The following is a 20925-nucleotide window of genomic DNA, read 5'->3' on the forward strand; positions in this document are numbered from 1 at the left end:
TGAATGAAGAGTTCCAAAGAATAGCAAGGAGAGATAAGGCTTCCTCAGTGATCAATGCAAAGAAATAGAGGAAAACAATATAATGGGAAAGACCAGAGATCTCTTCAAGAAAATGAGAGATACCAAGGGAACATTTCATGCAAAGATGGGCTCAATAAAGGACAGAAATGGTATGGACCTAACAGAAGCAGAAGATATTGACAAGACGTGGCAAGAATACACAAAAGAACTGTACAATAAAGGTTTCATGAACCAGATAATCACAATGGTGTGATCACTCACGTAGAGCCAGGCATCCTGGAATGTGAAGTCAAGTGGGCCTTAGGAAGCATCACTATGAACAAAGCTAGTGGAGGTGATGGAATTCCAGTTGAGCTATTTCAAATACTAAAAGATGATGCTGTGAGAGTCCTGCACTCAATAATGCCAGCAAATTTGGAAAACTCAGCAGTGGCCACAGGACTGGAAAAGGTCAGTTTTCATTCCAATCCCTAAGAAAGGCAATGCCAAAGAATGCTCAAACTACCACACAATTGCACTCATCTCACATCCTAGCAAAGTAATGCTCAAAATTCTCCAAGCCAGGCTTCAGCAATATGTGAACCATGAACTTCCAGATGTTCAAGCTGGTTTTAGAAAAGGCAGAGGAACCAAAGATCAAATTGCCAACATCTGCTGGATCATCGAAAAAGCAAGAGAGTTAGAAAAACATCTATTTCTGCTTTATTGACTACGCCAAAGCCTTTGACTGTGTGGATCACAATAAACTGTGGAAAATTCTTCAAGAGATGGGAATACCAGACCACCTGACCTGCCTCTTGAGAAATCTGTATGCAGGCCAGGAAGCAACAGTTAGAACTGAACATGGAAGAACAGACTGATTCCAAATAGGTTAAGGCATACGTCAAGGCTGTATATTGTCACCCTGCATATTTAACTTATATGCAGAGTACACCATGAGAAATGCTGTGCTGGATGAAGCACAAGCTGGAATCAAGATTGCCAGGTGAAATATCAATAACCTCAGATATGCAGATGACACCACCCTTATGGCAGAAAGGGAAGAAGAACTAAAGAGCCTCTTAAAGAGCCTCCTAATCAGTGAGTTAGTTCAGTCACTCATTCGTGTCTGACTCTTTGCAACCCCATGAAAAAGCAAACTCTCTTGTTTGGCCAGGGAGGCCTAGCGTGCTGCAGTCCATGGGGTCGCAAAGAGTCAGACACAAGTGAGCGACTGAACTGAACTGAACTGAAAAATTACTGGAGTACTGCTTTTGCCAGGAGGCCTGAGTTGTGTGTGCTGCCTTCCTGTAGCTATTGGGTTCCCTAGGGCTGTAGGTTCAGCTGTTGTAGCAGGGACTAGGATCACAGGCACTGTTCTTGCTTTTCCTTGATTTTGCCTTCCCTAAGTGCTTGCGTCCACCCACCTTTAAATGTACAGATGTGTGAAATTCTCATGTTCCGGGCTGGCAGAGCCATCTTGGCCGAGTTGGCGACTTTCCTGGTTGCAGATTAAAGGGGAGTGACAAAAGAGGGTGTCTCACTCCACCACGATGCTGACATCACTCTTTGTTTTTTATTGTATGTGTTTACTACTATAACCTTCCCTTTTGGTAATGCTTTTGTTGCAGTCTATAAATTTTGGTACATTCTGCTTTCATTCTCTTTTGTCTCAAAATATTTTCTAATTTCTCTTGTGATTTATTTTGGCCCATTGATTATTTAACAGTGTACTATTTAATTTCAACATATTTGTGAATTTTTCAGGTTTCTCTGTTTTTGATCTCAAGTTTCATTCCATTCTGGTTTAAAAAGATAATTTGTGTGATTTCCATCTTAAATTTGTTAAGAAGTGTTTTGTGGCCCAACAAGTGATCTACCTTGGAGAATGTTCTTAGTACATTTGAGAAGAATGTGTATTTTGTTGTTGTTGTTGGGTGGAGTGTTACTTTAATGTACATTAGATCCAATTATTCTACAGTATTGGTCAAGTCCTCTGTTTCCTTATTGATCTTTGATCTGACTGATTTTTACATTATTGAGAGTGAGATATTGAAATCCCTACCATTATTGTGTTACAGTCTAATTCTCGATTCACTTCTGTCAATATTTATTTCATATATTTGGATGCTCTGCTGTTAGGTAGATATAGATTCATAGTTTCATACCTTCGTGGTAAGCTGACTCTTTTATCATTATATGATGTCCTTCTTTGTTTCTTGTGACAGTTTTTGACTCAAAATATATTTATCTGATGTAAGTATGGACACTCCTGCTCTCTTTTGGTTATCATTTTCATGAAATGGCTTTATTGAAACTTCTACATTCAGCCTATGAATAACCTTATATCTAAAGTGTGTCTCTTGTAAAGGGCATACTGTTGTTGTTAATGTTTTAATACATTCAACCACACTATGTCTTTTGATTTTCTGAGTTGTTCCCCACGTAGATGTAATTTTGGTGTGTTTATAAGAAGAGTTGAGCTACAGGTTTTCTGACTCCACCATCTTGATCTCCCAGTGTGCATCCCTCCCATGTCTTTTGATTGGGAGTTTAATCTATTTAAATTTAAAGCACTTACTGGTAGAGAAGAATTCAGTGTTATCATCTTGTTGTTTATCTTCTAGTCTTCTAGTTATTTTGTTACTCCTTCCTCTTTTGCAGTTGTCCTCTTTTATTTTTTTGTGGTGATACACTTTGATTCCTTTCTCATTTTCTTCTGCGTATCCTCTATAGGTATTTTCTTTGTGGTTACTATATTGCATCAAACATCTATAATAATCTATTTTAAACTAATAAAAACTTAACATTAATCACATATATAATTCTACACCTTTATGCTTCTCCGTCCTACTTTATATTATTGATGTCACAAATTATATCTTTGTATATTCTATATCCTCTAACATAGCTTGATAGTTATACTTTCATGACATTATTTATAACATTCTATGACGGAATTATAATTAATTTACATACCATCATCACAGTATTACAAAACTCTGTATATGTCTACATATTTACCTATATCAGGGAGTTTTACATTTTCAAGTGCTTTAGTGTTGCTGTCTAATATCTTTTTTTTTCAACTCAAAGAATTCCTTTCAGGAATACCTGTAAGTAAGGCAAGTCTAGAATTCTCTGTTTTTCTTTAACAGTGAAGGTCTTTTATTTCTCCTTTTTGGCTTTTCTGTATGTTTAAAATTTTCCTTAATAAAATATTGGACTAAAATAAAAATGAAGTGAAGAAATTTTACAAAATTAGGAAAAATTATTACTAGCAGACACACCAAAGCATAATAAAGTATGTTAAAGTTTTAACATAAATGTTATTAACTAGAGTTAAATATTTGTTAAATATTTCTTGAGGCGAAAAACCACAGTGAAATTGACAAACTATAAGTGCACTATCAACGAGTTTTGACAAATGTATAACTAACATCCTGAAAGTAACTCCACTTTAATTTTTGAAGGATATTTTTTCTGGCTACAGATTCTAGAATGAGAGTTATTTTCATTTAGCGATGCAAAGGATAGGGCTCCATTATTTTGCATTTCATTTTTTGTTTGTTTGTTTAAAAGTTAGGTTAATTTAACAGTTGTTACTTTGAATGTGGCCTTTTAAAAAACTGTATTTTGACTATTTCTAATTTTTTTTGACATTTTTTCAGCAGTTTTATTATCACATACCTAAGGAAATCAACTCTGAATATTTATTGGAAGGACTGATGCTGAAGCTGAAGCTCCAATACTTTGGCCACCTAATATGAAGAGTGGACTCATTGGAAAAGACCCTAATGCTGGGAAAGACTAAAGGCAAAAGGAGAAGAGGGCAGCAGAGGATGAGATGGTTAGACAGCATCACCAACTCAATGCATTTGAGCAAACTCTGGGACATAGTGAAGGACAGGGAAGGCTGACACGCTGCAGTCAGACATGATTTAGTGACTGAATAAGAACAAAAATCTAAATATGGATCTCTTTTTATTTCATTTGTGGTTCATGAAATTTGCTGAATCTGTACCTCAGTGTATCTAATTAATTTTGTAAAGTTCTCAACTATTACCTTCTCAATTATTCCATTTTTTCTCATTATACATCTCCTGACACCTTAATTATATACATTTTAGACCTTTTCACTAGTTTTATTTCTCAGCTTCTGTGTGAGCTTAGTTGCTCAGTCATGTCTGACTCTTTGAGACCCCATGGACTGGAGCCCTCCAGGCTCCTCTGCCTATGGGGATTCTCCAGGCAAGAACACTGGAGTGAGTTGCCATGCCCTCCTCCAGGGGTTCTTCCCAACCCGGGGATTTTCCCAACCCAGGTCTCTCTCATTGTCGGCAGATTTTTACCATCTGAGCCACCAGGGAAACCCGCTCAACCTCTAATGTGTATTTTTTATCTTTGTTTCTCTTCATGCTTCATTCTGAATATTTTCTTTTGACTTCCAAGTCACTGAAACACTCTTTGGCTGTATCTATAGCCTTCGGGCAAGACTCTTACCATTGCCTACCCAAATCCAACTACTCATAGTTTATCACTACCATCTGCTATATGACCAAAAGAATTAGTTTTGTTACCCTAAATCTGGGTTTAAACATGTTACAAGAGCAGCCTCAGATTCTCAGATCATGTTTATTCCATAAACTCCAATCTTCATCTCTATGGGTAGTCAGGCAACCTTTCTCCATCCCCTCTTTTTAACATATTTAATTAATCTGTCTCGGTCCATAGGATAAGGGCTCCATGAAAGAAATAAGTTTTGGTTGTCCAATTCACTATTGTTTCCTCACTGAATGAACAGTGCCAGCTGTTTAAATTTAAGCACTAAATAAATGTTAAATGAATAAGTAGTATGCTACCTTTTTAATGATAAACTATCAAAGTGAAACTTTATGAAAATACTAATTAAAAACTTTATTTTTCAAAACAACACCAAGAACAAAAAGCTACATAGAAGAGCATAACAACTAAGTAAATACTAAGGGAAAAAAGTCACTTAGAATTGGAAAGAAGGGAAGGAAATCATTTGATTGGTTATTTTTATGATCCTCCCCCAAACTGATTAAGTCTATCAAGATGTGGGTTCAAAAACTCTTCTACTGTCCAGTTTGATTCATGACTTCCTGATGCGGTGATAAATTGTTGGTAGTACTGAAATATATGCATTAGGGGCAGAAATGCATTAAGTAGCTCTCTAAATTTGGGTGAATATAATGCTTGATTTATTAATCTCCTCCAATGATCATTTATGGTAGCATTAGCACAGCAGTACCTAAAGCCAAAATTTATCTGAATTACAAGCTGTATCAGTAAGGTTTGTAGAAAAAGGTTTTAAAACCTGCTAACTGCCTTGCTCTCTCTCAACAGATCAGTTTTTTGCTCCTTACCTTGAGGGCAAAGATGGGGAAAGGGTGGGGTTGGATAGGAAAGCTGTGCTGAACCAAATGTTGATGAATAAAAGTCATCTTTTTATCTTTCTCCTTCTTCTGTCCCTCTGTAAGGAGAGCTATTATAATTATATAAAATATATAATTATCCCATGAATTATTTCAACAAAAACCAAAATTAAGTGCTAAATGATAGTAGGGTACTTTAGTAAAATTGGGGCTAAATTTCTGTGAACCTTGCCCTCTTTATAAATGCAATGGCTTTGCCAACAATTAACTTGAAATATTTCTCTTATAACTGTTTGAAAAATCTAAAACAACTACGTAAGGAAGAAAGAGCTTCTGAATAGTTAAAAGTCTTGATTCTTCTGTTAAAGGTTATGCATTTTAATATGATCTTTTGGTTGATTTATGTAAAGCTTTGTATTTTTCATTTTCTCAAGCCTGTCATGGTAGTGATGTATGGTGTATTTTAGCATCAAGTTTGCCATAAGCAATAAAGTCAGAGTCCTAAAAGAAATTTTAATATATTTCTTCATTTTTAACCTGGAGCTTTCCATTATTCACTTATTTTGTTTGGGATCCCATGTTTAGTTGATATAATTTTTACACTCACATAAATAATTTAATATTTAATTCAAAGGTAACATTTAAATAGATTATTCAATAAAAAGTTAAAGGGTCATTATATATAAAGTGAAAATCTTAGCAATAACTTAAATTTCATACTAACAACCTCTCTAAAGGTTGTATGCTATGTTCCAGTTTGCTTGGCGTATTTTATCTAACAAGATAAAAGAAAAATAAACAAGAAAGTGACTTTCATTAAATAATATGAAGCATGAAATGGAAGCATGTTTATAAAACCCTACATGAAGAAAAAAAAGACGTATGAAAGTAACAAACAGTTAAAAATTCTTACTGCAGAACTAACTGCTGTTGTAGGAGCTATGAGATGAATAAAGAGGAGTCCTTCAGAAATTTTCATCCTAGTGGAAATAGTAAGTCTGTAAACATCCTGGTGGCTCAGAGGTTAAAGCGTCTGCCTCCAATGAGGGAGACCAGGGTTTGATCCCTGGGTCGGGAAGATCCCCTGGAGAAGGAAATGGTAACGCACTCCAGTCTTGCCTGGAGAACCCCATGGACGGAGGAGCCTGGTAGGCCATAGTCCAAGGGGTCACAGAGTCTGACAGGACTGAGCAACTTCACTTACTTACTTACTTAAACATCTAAAACATAAGCTGCTTAAGTTAATTATCACAAGAAAAGGCAAAACAAAGTGTTAGGGCAGTTTATCTGATATGGTTAAGTCTATGTCAGTCTTATATCATGGACAAGATGTACATATTTAAAGAAAGGGAAGAAGAAAGTAAGATAGGTAAAATAGAATAATCAAAGGGTGGGAGGAGGAAGCAGAAGGCCTGGTAGGACATTTATTCAATGGTTCTTTATTACCAGAGCAAAGGTACATGTGGGAGAATCCTGGGAACAAGACTGAAAAAAAAATATTATGGCAATAAATGTGAGGTGGCCCTCAATTCATGGCTAAACATCTTATTTATTAAGAAAACCATGTGGCACCATTATGGATGTTTGTGCAGAGAAACAAAAACTAGAAAGCAAAATATAACATGGCAGTAGAGTAGAATGTGGGAAGAATAAAAGCAATGAATCCACTTAAGTTTTATCTTGTCCAAGAGTCTGAGCAAGATATAACTTTAACTGGAGAGATGGGCATGGAGATGGAACAGTGTGACATTAAAACTAGTTTATAAGGAATCAGATAATCAATTGAATGTTTATGGTAAAGGAAAGATAGCTCTAATAGATGGTTCATTTCTTTGTGTGCCTGAGTTACTAGGTGGAAAACAGTAGTGCTAAATAACAAAAAGAAATGGTACACTTGGAGGGGAAAATAAGTTGAAATTTGGTACATAATGTGCTTGATCCTTATTGGCGGTCATGTCCAGCAGCCAGTCAGAAATAGGGATGTAGAGTTAAGGAGGAAAAACAGATATTAGTATAAAGACCAGAAAGAGAGTGCCTTGAGAATTATCTATATAGAGGTAAAAAGTAAACTTGTAGGACAAGATAAAATCTAAGAAAGAGACTAACAGCAATTCATCAAAGTAATTGACAAAGCTAGATTGCAAATGTGTTATAAAGTATATAGAAAGTAAAGAAATTCTGGGAACAGATACAGATTTTCAGAGTGGTATTCAAGGTATACATTCATGTTCTATTATTTGGGGTAGAGTGTTAATTTGTTAATGAGTTTGAAATGACAATGTGATTTTGATAAAACATGTGGAAGTCTGTCATTTATTTTTTGGCCATGCTGTGTGACACGTGGGATCTTCCAATGACTAGGGATCAAACCTGCATTCCCTGCATTTGAAGCACAGAGTCTTAACCATTGGATTGCCAGGGAAGTCCCTATCTGTCATTTTTGCCCTCTAGCATTTAACCATCTTTCTTTTGTTAATGACACTTTGTTTCCATTCTGTAAAATCCCCTTCTCTACTACCTGAGTGGGCTCAGGGGTAGAGCTGGTGACTTGGCCAGTGCTTTATTCAAGCCATTGATACATAGTACAATTTCTGGGAAAGGAACTCTTACTTATTTCTTTCCTGATTCACACTAAGAATGCTACCTTGATGTCCGTCATTTGCAAAAAAAAAAAAAAGTTGAAAGGAGGCAATATTTAACGTATTAGGTTAGAATAATGAAAATAAAAAGAATATTCAAGCATATATACATAAAACTCTGATGAAAGAAATCAAAGAAGAATAAAATAAACAGATATCCCAAGGTCATGGATAGTAAGATTCAGTACTGTTAAGATATCAGTTCTTTCCAACTTGATCTATAGATTCAATGTTATTCCATTCAAAATCTTACAAAGTTGTTTTGTAGATATAAAAAATGGACTCTGATGCTTAAAGGGAAAGGCAAACAGGTCTAGAATAGTCAATACAATATTGAAGGAGAAGAACAAAGTCAGAGTCTGACATTATCTGACTTTAAGATACACTACAAAGCTATAGTAATTAAGACATTGTGGTATTGGCAAAAGAATAGACAAACAGATCAATGGAACAGATAGAGAGCTGAGAAATAGGTCTACACAAATATAGTCAACTGATCTTTGACAAAGGAGCAAGGAAATATAATGGAGAAAATACAATCTTTTCAACAGATGATGCCAGAACCACTAGATATCTACACATAAAAAAATGAATCCAGACCAAACCTTATATCCCTTTACAAAAATTAAGTCAAAATGAATAACAGACCCAAATGTAAAATGCAAAAGTATAAAAATCATAGAAGATAAAATAGGAGAAAATCTAGATGATCTTGGGTTTGGTGATGACTTTAAGATATAATACCAAAGACATAATTGATGAAAGAAATAATAACCTGGTCTTCGTTAAAACTAAAAATGTCTGCTTTGGCAAAGTTACTGGCAAAGAATGAGAAGACAAGCCATACACTGCAAGAAAATATTTGCAAAAGACATAGCTGATAAAGAACTATTTCCAAAACATACAGAAAATTCTTAAATCTCAATAATAAGAAAACAGAGTTCAAATAAAAAATGGGCAGAAGGTCTGAGCAGATATCTCACTAAATATAATATAGAGATAGCAAATAAAATATATGAAAAGATGTTTCACATCATATGTCATCAGGGAAATTCAAATTAAAACAGCAATGAGATACTATTACACACCTATTAAAATGACAAAAGTCCAAAACACTGACAATATCAAAAGCTGACAAGGATGCAGAGGAATGCAAATAGTGAACAGAGGGAATAGGAATAGAGAATAGTGAATCTCATTCACTGCTGGTGGGAATGCAAAATGGTACAGACACTTTGGAAGACAGTTGGATAGCTTCTTGTGAAATTAAATATACTTTTATCACATAATCCAGCAATCATGTTTCTTGGCATTGTACCTCAAAGAGTCGACAAGTTATGTCCATACAAAAACTTGCATATGGGTGTTTTATAGTAGTTTTATTCAAAATTGCCAAAACTTGGATGCAACCAATATGTTCTTAAGTAGGTGAATGGGTAAATAAATCATGGTATGTCCAGACAATGGAATACTATTAAGCATTTAAAAACTTATGAAAGACACACAGAAACCTTAAATGTATATTACTAAGGGAAAGAAGCCAATCTAAAAATGGCAACATACTGTATTATTCTAACTATATGACCTTCTGGAAAAAGCAAAACTACGGAGATAATGAAAAGATCAGTGGTTGCCAGGGGATGGAGGAAGTAAGTGATGAAAGGTGGAGCACAGATGATTTTTAGGGCAGTGGACATACTCTGTATGACATGTATAATGATGGATACATGTCATCCACAGAACGTACAATACCGAGTTGATTGTCTATGGACTTAGGGTGATAATGATGTGTCAGTGTAAATCCCTTGATTGTAACAAATGTACTGTTGTGGTGTGGGATGTTGATAGTTGGGGGGCACTGTGCATGTGTGGGGACTCTCTGTGCTTTCTGCTCAATTTTTCTGTGAATTCAAAAAACAGCCTGAAGTCAACATAGGTAATACTGAAAAATTGTGTGTTTTTAATCAGTTACAAATTAACCACTAAGAGCTAATGGTGTTCTTCCTGATTGTCCTGTAATGTTGAAACAATGAATATATTATGAACAAAAATGATGACACCCAGTAAATGTGATTAACTAAATATAGTGATTGCCTTTTCATCTTCATTTTCAAATGCCTTTGCATCATGGTATCATTGGCTGAGATGAGAGCAGGAACAAGAAAAAGAAAATAAACTAGGGTGACGAAGGCAAAGAAATGTTACAAAGTGAGGACTGCAGATGAAGTAAAGGGGAAAAGAAAAAGTTACCAGAGATGATGCACAGGATGTGTTAACCAATCAATGGTTCTATTAATTTCTGATAATGTAAATATTTCTAAGAGTTAAAAAAAAGGGTAATGAGGAAAAAGTGGTACAAAATAATTAAGACAATGCTATGTAATTTTTTAAATTACATAGAAATAGCAGGTTAGTAACAAAAATGTTTTTCAAGAGTTATGTATATAATTAGATGTTCTGCAGTTGTCAGGTACTGGGGACACCTAAAAAAAAACAAAGGAAATACACCATATTTATTCAGTGTCAATGAGTATTGTACCTCAAAGAAGTAACATTCTTTTCCCAAAGAGGGAAAATGGTCAGTAAAGACTAACGAAATACCCAAACAGTGTGAATAATGAGCTATTTAGGTAGAGCTGAACGTTTAACGGCCAACGTATCTAAACCAGAATTTGGTGGGTTTGTTTTTTGTGTGTGTGCACATGGCAGCAAAAGTAGCAGAGACCTAGAAATAAGAAGCTTCTTTCAGTGGATCTGAAAGAAACCTGGATAGTTTAGCTTCATTGTCTTCAGGGTTACCAGCTTTCGGGTAAAAGGTCACTGAAATAGCCTCCTTCCAGCCCAATTCAACGATCTATTTTCAACCCTATCTTAATTTTTCTGGAGAAATGACAGCAAATATCATTCTCTACTTTTGGAAACTCCTCCTGATTAAGAGATTTCTGGGGTTCCCATTTTTCTCCTTCCTTTGCTGATCATTGAGTCTCTTGATTCTTCAGATTATCTATTATATATATAAATCTCTGGGTGTGCATCAAGACGTGGTGATAAAACACAAAAGATGCAAAAACCTTTTCCCAATCCTTTATGTCTTAAGGAGCAGAACTTTTAATCAAAGGGTCTAATCTAGATCTTAACTACTTTACAAAACATTTAAAAATAAACTTTCTGCTGTATCTTGACAGTATATTTAAAATAAAACTCTTTATCATATTTTTTGCTGAATTTTCCATCTTTTATTTGTACGTCTGTTCTCTTGTTTATTTTTGGAACAGCTTTAATTTCTCATACTCCTCTTAAATTTTGTATAAGCATTCAACTTATCCTCAAACCTTTCCCCTACAGCTAATGCTCAACAACCTAACTCTTAATTTACTAGAGGATTTGATATTTGGTTATACATTGTCCTATCTTCTCCTTGATTAATGTATATATGATCCCTTTTCAGATGAACTACAAACTCTTCAGAAATGTAATATCTTTTATATCATATAGAGCTCTCAAAACCATAAACATTTGAAAAATTCTTAGTTATTGACTGAGGATCTGAAAAAAATAATTTTTTACCTTTGATTTGTTGCTATGGAATTACATATATAGAGATAATGCATATATCCCAATTTTCACTTTAAATCACTGCCAATTTTAGATTACTTGCCTTGTCCTCCAAGTGCAATTCTAAAAAGCGTAGGTAAGCCACAGGTGCAAATGCATCAGCTGAATGTGTGACTACTTCTGACGAATCTCTGAAATAAAATAAAAATTATAGTTTATCTACTATGCAAAATCTGTTTTGTGCAAACTAACTCCTACTAGTGACTAGAAAAGACCAAAAATCCTCATTTATTTCTACTGGAATACTACTGTATACATATTTACTTCACAATTAGTGATTAACATCTACTTTTAATAATTAAATATTTAATTGGGAAAAAGATGGAGGAAACTAAACTTTCAAGAATAAGTAAAGAAGCTTTTCATCTTTATGAGGACACAGAGTTCAACTTTCAGGTTCACTCAAAGCTCTCTGAACAGTTTTACAACCTGAAGCCTCTATTCAATTTCATTCTCACAAAGTTGGTTGGTATGGGCTAACCATTAAACAATAGGGCTTTATCTTCATTATTCTTTTCATTTTCAAGAGGTAATTCATTCACTGTTTCACACAAAATCTCAATTATCCTTCACAAAAGCAGTACTGGTGATGGTTTTAAGCTCTAGATGAACTCTTCACACTGTAATATCATTGCTATTAAAATTAAATGTCTGACATAGCAATTACCACATTCAGGTAAAATAGTATGAACTGCTTGCTGGCACCATATGGATACATGTAAATTAAATCAACTTATCAAAGATACCCTGTAAAGCACATGTAAATAAATAAGATTATGTGTGAAGTTCTAATAACTAATTATTTTTATTGTTGTTTATTAAGAAGCAGTGTTTTTGTATTTTAACTGAAATTCTAAAAGCAGACATTTTTCATCTCTTTTTAAAGCCTCAGGAACTAGTTGCAGTGTTCATACTAGTACATTGTTAGCATTTTAACCATTGTGGTACAGCAAAATAGATTCTTACTTTGCCTCTTTTCCACTTACATAAAATAATTTTGAATCAGTGTTTGTAATGAAAAGTTATTGAGTGACAATAGAAGAAATCTTAAAATACTAGGATCCAGTATATTAAATTTTCATGGGCAAAATCTGTTTACTTTTCACATGAAAATCAGAGATAGAGAAAAAGCAGTCTGATGATACCACTCATGAACCTTTTGTATCAAATATGAATCTTGTTAGTGCTTTAAATATTACATTAAAATGGGCTTCTATAACATTAAAAGAAAAGTAACACATTACAACAGAAATAAAATCATTAAAGAGTTGCGATCATGAAAGGAAGTAATAACCTGTCTTCACAGACTACCTAAACCAAAAGATGCCTCCCTGTATAATGAGCAGGAGGAGGAGAAAAAGAAAGCAAAGAGGAGACCTCTTGCTTTTTACCACTTGCCTCTCTGCCTTGTTAACCCTAGTTAAGTTGTCCTGCTTATTTACTCCATACTTGTCTGTCCTGGTTCTATCTTGGCTCATTAGTTCAGTTGCTCAGTCGTGTCTGACTCTTGGTGACCCCATTGACTGCAGCACGCCAGGCCTCCCTATCCATCACCAACCTGGAGTTTATACAAACTCATGTTCACGGAGTTGGTGATGCCATCCAGCCACCTTATCCTCTGTTGTCCCCTTCTCCTCCTGTCTTCAATCTTTCTCAGCAACAGGGTCTTTTCCAATGAGTCATTTCTTCACATCAGGTGGCCAAAGTATTGGAGTTTCAGCTTCAGCATCATTCCTTCTAATGAATATTTAGGACTGATTTCCTTTATGGACTGGCTGGATCTCCTTGCAGTCCAAGGGACTCTCAAGAGTCTTCTCCAACACCACAGTTCAAAAGCATCAAATCTTCGGCACTCAGCTTTCTTTATAGTCCAACTCTCACATCCATACATAACTACTGGAAAAACCTAAGCTTTGACTAGACGGACCTTTGTTGGCAAAGTAATGTCTCTGCTTTTTAATATGCTATCCAGGTTGGTCATAACTTTTCTTCCAAGGAGCAAGCGTCTTTTAATTTCATGGCTGCAGTCACCATCTGCAGTGATTTTGGAGCCCAAGAAAATAAAGTCTCTCACTGTTTCCACTGTTTCCCCATCTATTTGTCATGAAGTGATGGGACCAGATGCCATGACCTTAGTTTTCTGAATGTTTTGTTTTAAGCCAGCTTTTTCACTCTCCTCTTTGACTTTCATCAAGAGGCTCTTTAGTTCTTCCCTTTCTGCCATGAATGTGGTAACATCTGCTTATCTGAGGTTATTGATATTTCTCCCTGCAATCTTGATTCCAGCTTGTGCTTCATCCAGCCCAACATTTCTCATGATGTACTCTGCATATAAGTTAAATAAGCAGGGTGACAATATACAGCCTTGACGTACTCCTTTTCCTATTTGGAACCAGTTGGTTGGTCCATGTTCAGTTCTAACTGTTGCTTCCTGACCTGCATACAGATTTCTCAAGAGGCAGGTCAGGTGGTCTGGTAATCCCATCTCTTGAAGAATTTTCCAGAGTTTGTTGTTGTCCACACAGTCAAAGGCTTTGGCATAGTCAATAAAGCAGAAGTAGATGTTTTTCTGGAACTCTCTTGCTTTTTCAATGATCCAATGGATGTTGGCAATTTGATCTTTGGTTCCTCTGCCTTTTCTAAAATCAGCCTCAACATCTGGAAGTTCATAGATCATGTACTGTTGAAGCCTCGCTTGGAGAATTTTGAGCATTACTTTACTAGCATGTGAGATGAGTTCAATTGTGTGGTAGTTTGAGCATTCTTTGGCATTGCCTTTCTTAAGGATTGGAATGAAAACTGACTTTTCCAGTCCTGTGGCTACTGCTCAGTTTCCCAAATTTGTTGGCATACTGAGTGCAGCACTTTCACAGCATCATCTTTTAGTATTTGAAATAGTTCCACTGGAATTCCATCACCTCCACTAGCTTTGTTCATAGTGATGCTTCCTAAGGCCCACTTGACTTCACATTCGAAGATGTCTGGCGCTAGGTTGGTGATCACACAATTGTGATTCTTGGGTCATGAAGATCTTTTTTGTATAGTTCTTCTGGGTATTCTTGCCACCTTGTCTTAATATCTTCTGCTTCCCTTAGGTGCATACCATTTCTGTCCTTTATTGAGCCCATCTTTGCATGAAATGTTACCTTGGTATCTCTAATTTTCTTAAAGAGATCTCTAGGCCTTCCCGTTCTTTTTTTTTTCCCTTTATTTCTTTGCATTGATCCTTGAAGAAGGCTTCCTTAGCTCTCTTTGCTATTCTTTGGAACTCTGCATTCAAATGGTTATATCTTTCCTTTTCTCCTTTGTCTTTTGCTTCTCTTCTATTCACAGCTATTTGTAAGGCCTCCTCAGACAACAATTTTGCCTTTTTGCATTTCTTTCCCTTGGGGATGGTCTTGATCCCTGCGTCCTGTACAATGTCAGGAACTTCCATCCAAAGTTCTTCAGGCACTCTATCAGATCTAATCCCTTGAATCTATTTGTCACTTCCACTGTATAATTTTAAGGGATGATATGATTTAGGTCATACCTGAATGGTCTATTGGTTTTCCCTACTTTCTTCAATTTCAGTCTGAATTTGGCAATAAGTAGTTCATGGTCTGTGCCACAGTCAGCTCCCAGTCTTGTTTTTGCTGACTGAATAGAAATTCTCCATCTTTGGCTGCAAAGAATATAATCAATCTGATTTTGGTATTGACCATCTGGTGATGTCCATGTGTAGAGTCTTCTCTTGTGTTGTTGGAAGAGGGTGTTTGCTATGACCAGTGCGTTCTCTTGGCAAAACTTTATTAGCCTTTTCCTTGCTTCATTTTGTACTGCAAGGCCAAATTTGCCTGTTACTCCAGGTATTTCTTGACTTCCTACTTTTGCTTTCCACTTCCCTATAATGAAAATAACATCTTTTTTGGGTATAAGTTCTAGAAGTTCTTGTAGGTCTTCATAGAACCATTCAACTTCAGCTTCTTCAGGATTACTGGTCAGGGCATAGACTTGGATTACTGTGATATTGAATGGTTTGCCTTGGAATTGAACAGAGATCACTCTGTCGTGTCTTGGCCCATCAATAGATTCAAATTCTTACTCCTGGATATGATCTCATTTTTACATTAAATTTTGATTTCTCAGGGTTACCATTTCCAGCTTTGGAAACTCACTCTGAGCCTGAATTATGCCTGATGTAGCCAGCTTGGTCTTGATATCCTTGACAATGGATACACCAAAACTATGACTAATCCAAACCAATGATGTGTCAGTAGAAAGGGTTTCAGTCCCTCCCTTCTCATGCCAGTTATCCCTGCTAGAAACAGAAGATTGGCAGCAAATGGTTCACTTAACTGATATAATTATCACATCTGAATCAAGATTGTTTTCCAGAGAAAATATATAACAGAGAAATATATATATATATGTAAATTATATATATAGAAATATATAACAAAGAAAATATCTAACTATACTATATAACATAACTAAATGAAGAGGAGTAAGATTTTTATGGATTCTATTGCATCCACAATTGACTAATATAATTTCATTCTCTTATACAAAGCCAGAATCAACTGGAAGATAGATAATAGATATCAAATACATAGCTTGTAGCTTCAAAGAGCATAGCCACTATTGCTCTTCTTTTCTTTCATAAACTGTCACTTGAAACTGAACTTTCAAGGGTCTCTGGTTTCTGTTGGCTTCTGAAACCCAGAACAGGATCTGCGGGAGTATCCTCAGAGAAACCCCCAAATTAAGAACTGAACTACAGCAAAAGTGCTTTCCAGTTGGTTACCATCCTCCTCTTTCCCTACTGATACAAGTAATCAGTGCAGCCTCGACCTCTTATAGAATGGAGATGTCTCTGTAGCAAACAGCTGGATCTGACATTCCCTTTCACTGCTGCATTAGGCTTACCCCCAGTTATAATTTCAAAAGGACAGCTACCTGAGCCAGGTCTGAGTCTCTCTTCTCTGAGCCAGACTCTCTCTCAAGGTATGAGATCAGGCCTTACCCTCTCACTTCAAAAAACTGATACTTTCTCTTGAGATTCAGCCATGATCTTGGTTCCTACTTCTCTAAAACACAGCCACACATAGATATATATCCCCCATGAACTCACACTTATGCTCACATTTCTGTGAAGCCTTGCCTGACATCCTCACACAGTGCTAGTTTTCTGCTTTCTGTGCTTTGATTGTGCATTTGTGTGTGTGTGTGTGTGTGTGTGTGTGTGCGTGCATGCGCGCACACACACACTCAGTTGCTCAGTCGTGTCCGACTCTTTGTGACCCCATGGACTGTAGCCCGCCAGGCTCTTCTATCCCAGGGGATTTTCCGGGCAAGAATACTGGAATGGGCTGCCATTTCTTCCTCCAAGGGATCTTTGCAACTCAACAGCCCTTTCATAATACATCTACTATATTAGAATTATGTTTCTGTGCTTGTCTTCATTTTCAAAGAGGGACTAAGTTTCGTTCATCTTTGTCTGTCTGTTCCTCCATACTTCGCCTCTGGCTCAGAGAAGAATATATTGCCAGGTATTCACTCATTTGTTGAATAAAAAAATTACTGTATAGTTTAACTTTGTTAAACATATTTACTATCAAAAATCCACAGATTTTTCAATTACCTATCTTTACATGAATATATACATTTTCATACATGCATATTACTTGTATACATATAGATGAACATAATCACACATATATATCAATAACATAATATAGCACCTCTAGCATAATAAAAATAATTATATAAATTTAAATACAAGGAAAATTAGTTCATAAATTTTAGTTTCCCGAGTGATATAGGAGAGACATGAGAAAGTAGATAAGGAAAGTACTTGACTCATCCCCACTGCTAAATGTGATATTAGGATGCTCTGGGCTGAGTTATGTCTTGACTTGAATAGGTAGAAACTAGGAGTGAGTGGGGAAAATGAGTGCATAGTGTTTTAATCATAGAATTTAGTTCTTTTCATCCCTTCTTCCTTCCCACTGTTTCTTCTATCTATCCACCCATTCCATACATAGCAACTGTGTAGCAGCAGTATATTAATATTGTAGTTCAAATGGAAATGTGGGGTTGTATCAAATACTGACATTAAAGATGTGTTCATCAATAGCAAGAGGAAAATTATCACTTTCATTAATACAGTACTGGGACTTTAGTTTTTATTTTTTTCCCCAAAATATTGGCTATATTCTTGTGTTTCAATTCTTACTTTCGATATACATACATACATATTTCAAAGTAAGAAACAATAGGAAAATAGGTATATTATTTTTAGGACCTACAAGTATCTTCTTCTCTTAAAGACTAAGCCATATTTTTTTTATCAAGGCTCCTCAGGAAGAAACTCATTTTCTGATCTAAAAATTTGTATCTAGAGGTGGGTAGGCACATCATAATTGATGTGAAAAGTATATTGTAAAATGTTCTAGTAAAATTTTTTCTAAATTACTTCCAGACAAAGACTGGTATGCTAGTCTTTCCTACAAGATTTTAAAAATGTTAATTGGAATATATCTCATAATACATCTCATAATAAACTTATAGAAAGTGAAAGTGAAAGTCACTCAGTCATGTGCAGCTCCTTGCGACCCCATGGACTATACAGACCATGGAATTCTCCAGGCCAGGGATACTGGTGTGGGTAGCCTTTCCCTTCTCCAGGGGATCTTCCCAACCCGAGGATCGAACCCAAGTCTCCCAAATTACAGGTGGATTCTTTACCAGCTGAGCCACATGGGAAGCCTAAACTTCTAGAACCACCTCATTTGTCTAAATTACTTCATTATACAAGAGAGTTAATCTGTGTTTAAAAAAAAATCATCATTTATAATCAAATAATTTTACATGAAAAAGTTTATTTTTTTCTCCTGTTAGATGTAATCTCATTTTTAACAATAAAATTTTGAGTCACAAATTTAAAAGGGGACTCCTAATAATCAACTAGTTGTATGCTAATTGTGGAAGATCACTACTATATCAAATAGAACAGGAAATAGCATAAATTTGTCTCCTAAATAAAGTCCAACTTATAGGATCCAGGATGATTAATAGTCAGTTGTTAACAAGTAGTTACCTGGTTTAAACTTATCATTTAATTTTATTACATGGACAACTATCTCTAAGTGAAATAACTTAATTTACATAATGGTTTTAGAATGTGCAACGCTTGTTCACTCACACCATCACATTCAGTGCTTATCAGATAGGTATGGTAAGGACATTTTCTATTTTAAAGTGAAGGAAAGATTTTATATATAGTGGGTGATATTCTTTTTCCATTCAACTACTATAACCTGTAAGTATAACTTAAGAAAGAAATGCATAGAAGTGAAATATGCATATATAAAAATAAACAATAAGTAAAATTAATTCAATGATATTCAACATTTATTAGTATCTACTGTATGTTCTGAGAGTTCAGTTATGAAAATAGGCACTGGGGGCAATAACCACCAAAGTTTTTAAAAATGGAAGGATTTAGCAAAGTAGGGCAAAGTGGGAAGGCAATCAAGAGAAAAGAATTCAAATAAGAAAGCTGTGAAGCTGAAGTGAGGCAGAACATATGAAGAAAAGAAAGCAAAGAATTTGCCAGCATCAGATTTAGATTAGCGACTAGTTGACAAGAAAGAAATATCATTAGCACTTCCTCCGCTGTTCCTGAGGGGTGCACAATACAGTATTGCTGATTAGCCCCTCCATTCTTAAAGAACTCCTACAGAGCAGGGCAGCAGCCTGCAGAGTTCCACCCACATAATTCTCCTCAACAAATGATTACCCAGTTCAACTGAACAGCTCATTTTGGCACTAGAGGGTTCTAATACGCTTCCCCCGACTTCCCTCTCTTTAACATCATGACTAACTCCCACTGTGCCATTGTTTCAGTTAGGTTGAGGTTTTCTTATCTACAGAATGATAACGTAAGATTCATTTTTCAGGTCTAAAGTTTACTATGATAAACAAACCTTCTGGTTATGTAATGTAAAACAGTACATTTCTTATAATTCTAGGTTGTCCATAAAGACTTCTAGGTGCCCCAGGAACTCAAGTTGTCAAATAAATAGGAAGAATATTCTTCTTTGGCCTTTTTTCTCTTATTGTGCTTTTTATTTTTTTCCTAATTTTGTTAGTCCCATATTAATAAGTAAGTATATGTAAGTTTCCCATTATACAGCAATTTCACCCGAGCATGGAAATGCCCTTCTTAAGTAACAAAACAGTATTTTTTCACAGAAGCAATACCTAATGCACAATTCAATCATGAATTGTTTTGTGATCACTGAAGTTAGGAGAAATACCTCCTATTTATGAAATTTTTCTTGTGGCTCTGATTCTCTACCATTTTGTGTCAAATTCTATGCAGATGTGTCGTCCTCCCATCATTTTGGAGACAGGAACTATGTTCAACATCAATGGTGCCCAGTAGAATGTTTCAGGCATAAAAGGTATAATAGGTACATATTTGTCAAATGCACTGTTATGTTGATGATCATTAATGGGAAAGAAGTCAGAAGAAATGAGAAAAGCAAGAGTGGGTAAATATTGCAAAGGATGAAGTCTTGGCTATGTTTCTCAAGATAAAGGTATTTTTTAGAAAATTCACCTCGAGTTGTCTTCACTTTTTAGAACACTCCTTCCCTCATTATTAGTATGTACAAAGAAATCACCTTTCAGTGTTGAAAACATTGAAGATTTTCATTCAATCCAAGATTCTAATCTTTTAGCAGATGAGGTTTCTGAAATCAAACATAATTCTGACAACCGTTTCAAGAAGCTAAAGAGCTTAGGAAAAGCAAATAAAATGCTCTCTTAGCATATGAGAAGAGTGATATAAATTAAGAATATGGGTAATGATGTAACAAACTGAAGAAAGTCCCTGTCTTTTACTACACAAATTTTTAACAATTTATGGCAAAGAAATCACACTACTCACCACAAACAGAATTCATTTTTAAGAAGTTTATATGTAAAAATAACCCCAAATAATTGAAGAGAACTGTTTAGTATAACCATTCTAAGTTATTAAAGCCAAGAAAAAGGAAAAAGAGGATGGAGTTAATGGAACCCACAGGCTACTGATGTGGCAGTTTATCAAATGTAGCTGTAATGAAAGATAAATAATACAGGCAATTCACACTTCATGAAAGGATAAAAGTGTCAGTGTGTAGGTACCAGTTTTACTGCAGGCCATAATCAGCAAGTAAACGAAAGTGCAATGTCTAAAAAGTTTATAGGCTTCTATGAAGGCCTCGTCTTGTCAGGTATTG

General features: G+C 35.5%; 1 protein-coding gene across 1 annotated transcript in view; it reads right to left on the reverse strand.

The window, feature by feature from the left end:
* Nucleotides 1-9396: 9396 nt before the first annotated feature.
* Nucleotides 9397-20925, reverse strand: part of DPH6 (diphthamine biosynthesis 6) — a 206008-nt gene continuing 194479 nt past the window's right edge. The window contains exons 8-9 of the mRNA XM_043471408.1: nucleotides 11697-11784; nucleotides 9397-10521 (exon numbers count right to left, since the gene is read on the reverse strand). Coding sequence (XP_043327343.1) covers nucleotides 10468-10521; nucleotides 11697-11784 — 142 coding nt within the window. The 3' untranslated portion in view covers nucleotides 9397-10467. The remainder of the gene's footprint in view (nucleotides 10522-11696; nucleotides 11785-20925) is intronic.

Source organism: Cervus canadensis, chromosome 6 (assembly GCF_019320065.1).
Source record: "Cervus canadensis isolate Bull #8, Minnesota chromosome 6, ASM1932006v1, whole genome shotgun sequence".
In the NCBI taxonomy this organism is placed as follows: Eukaryota; Metazoa; Chordata; class Mammalia; order Artiodactyla; family Cervidae; genus Cervus; species Cervus canadensis.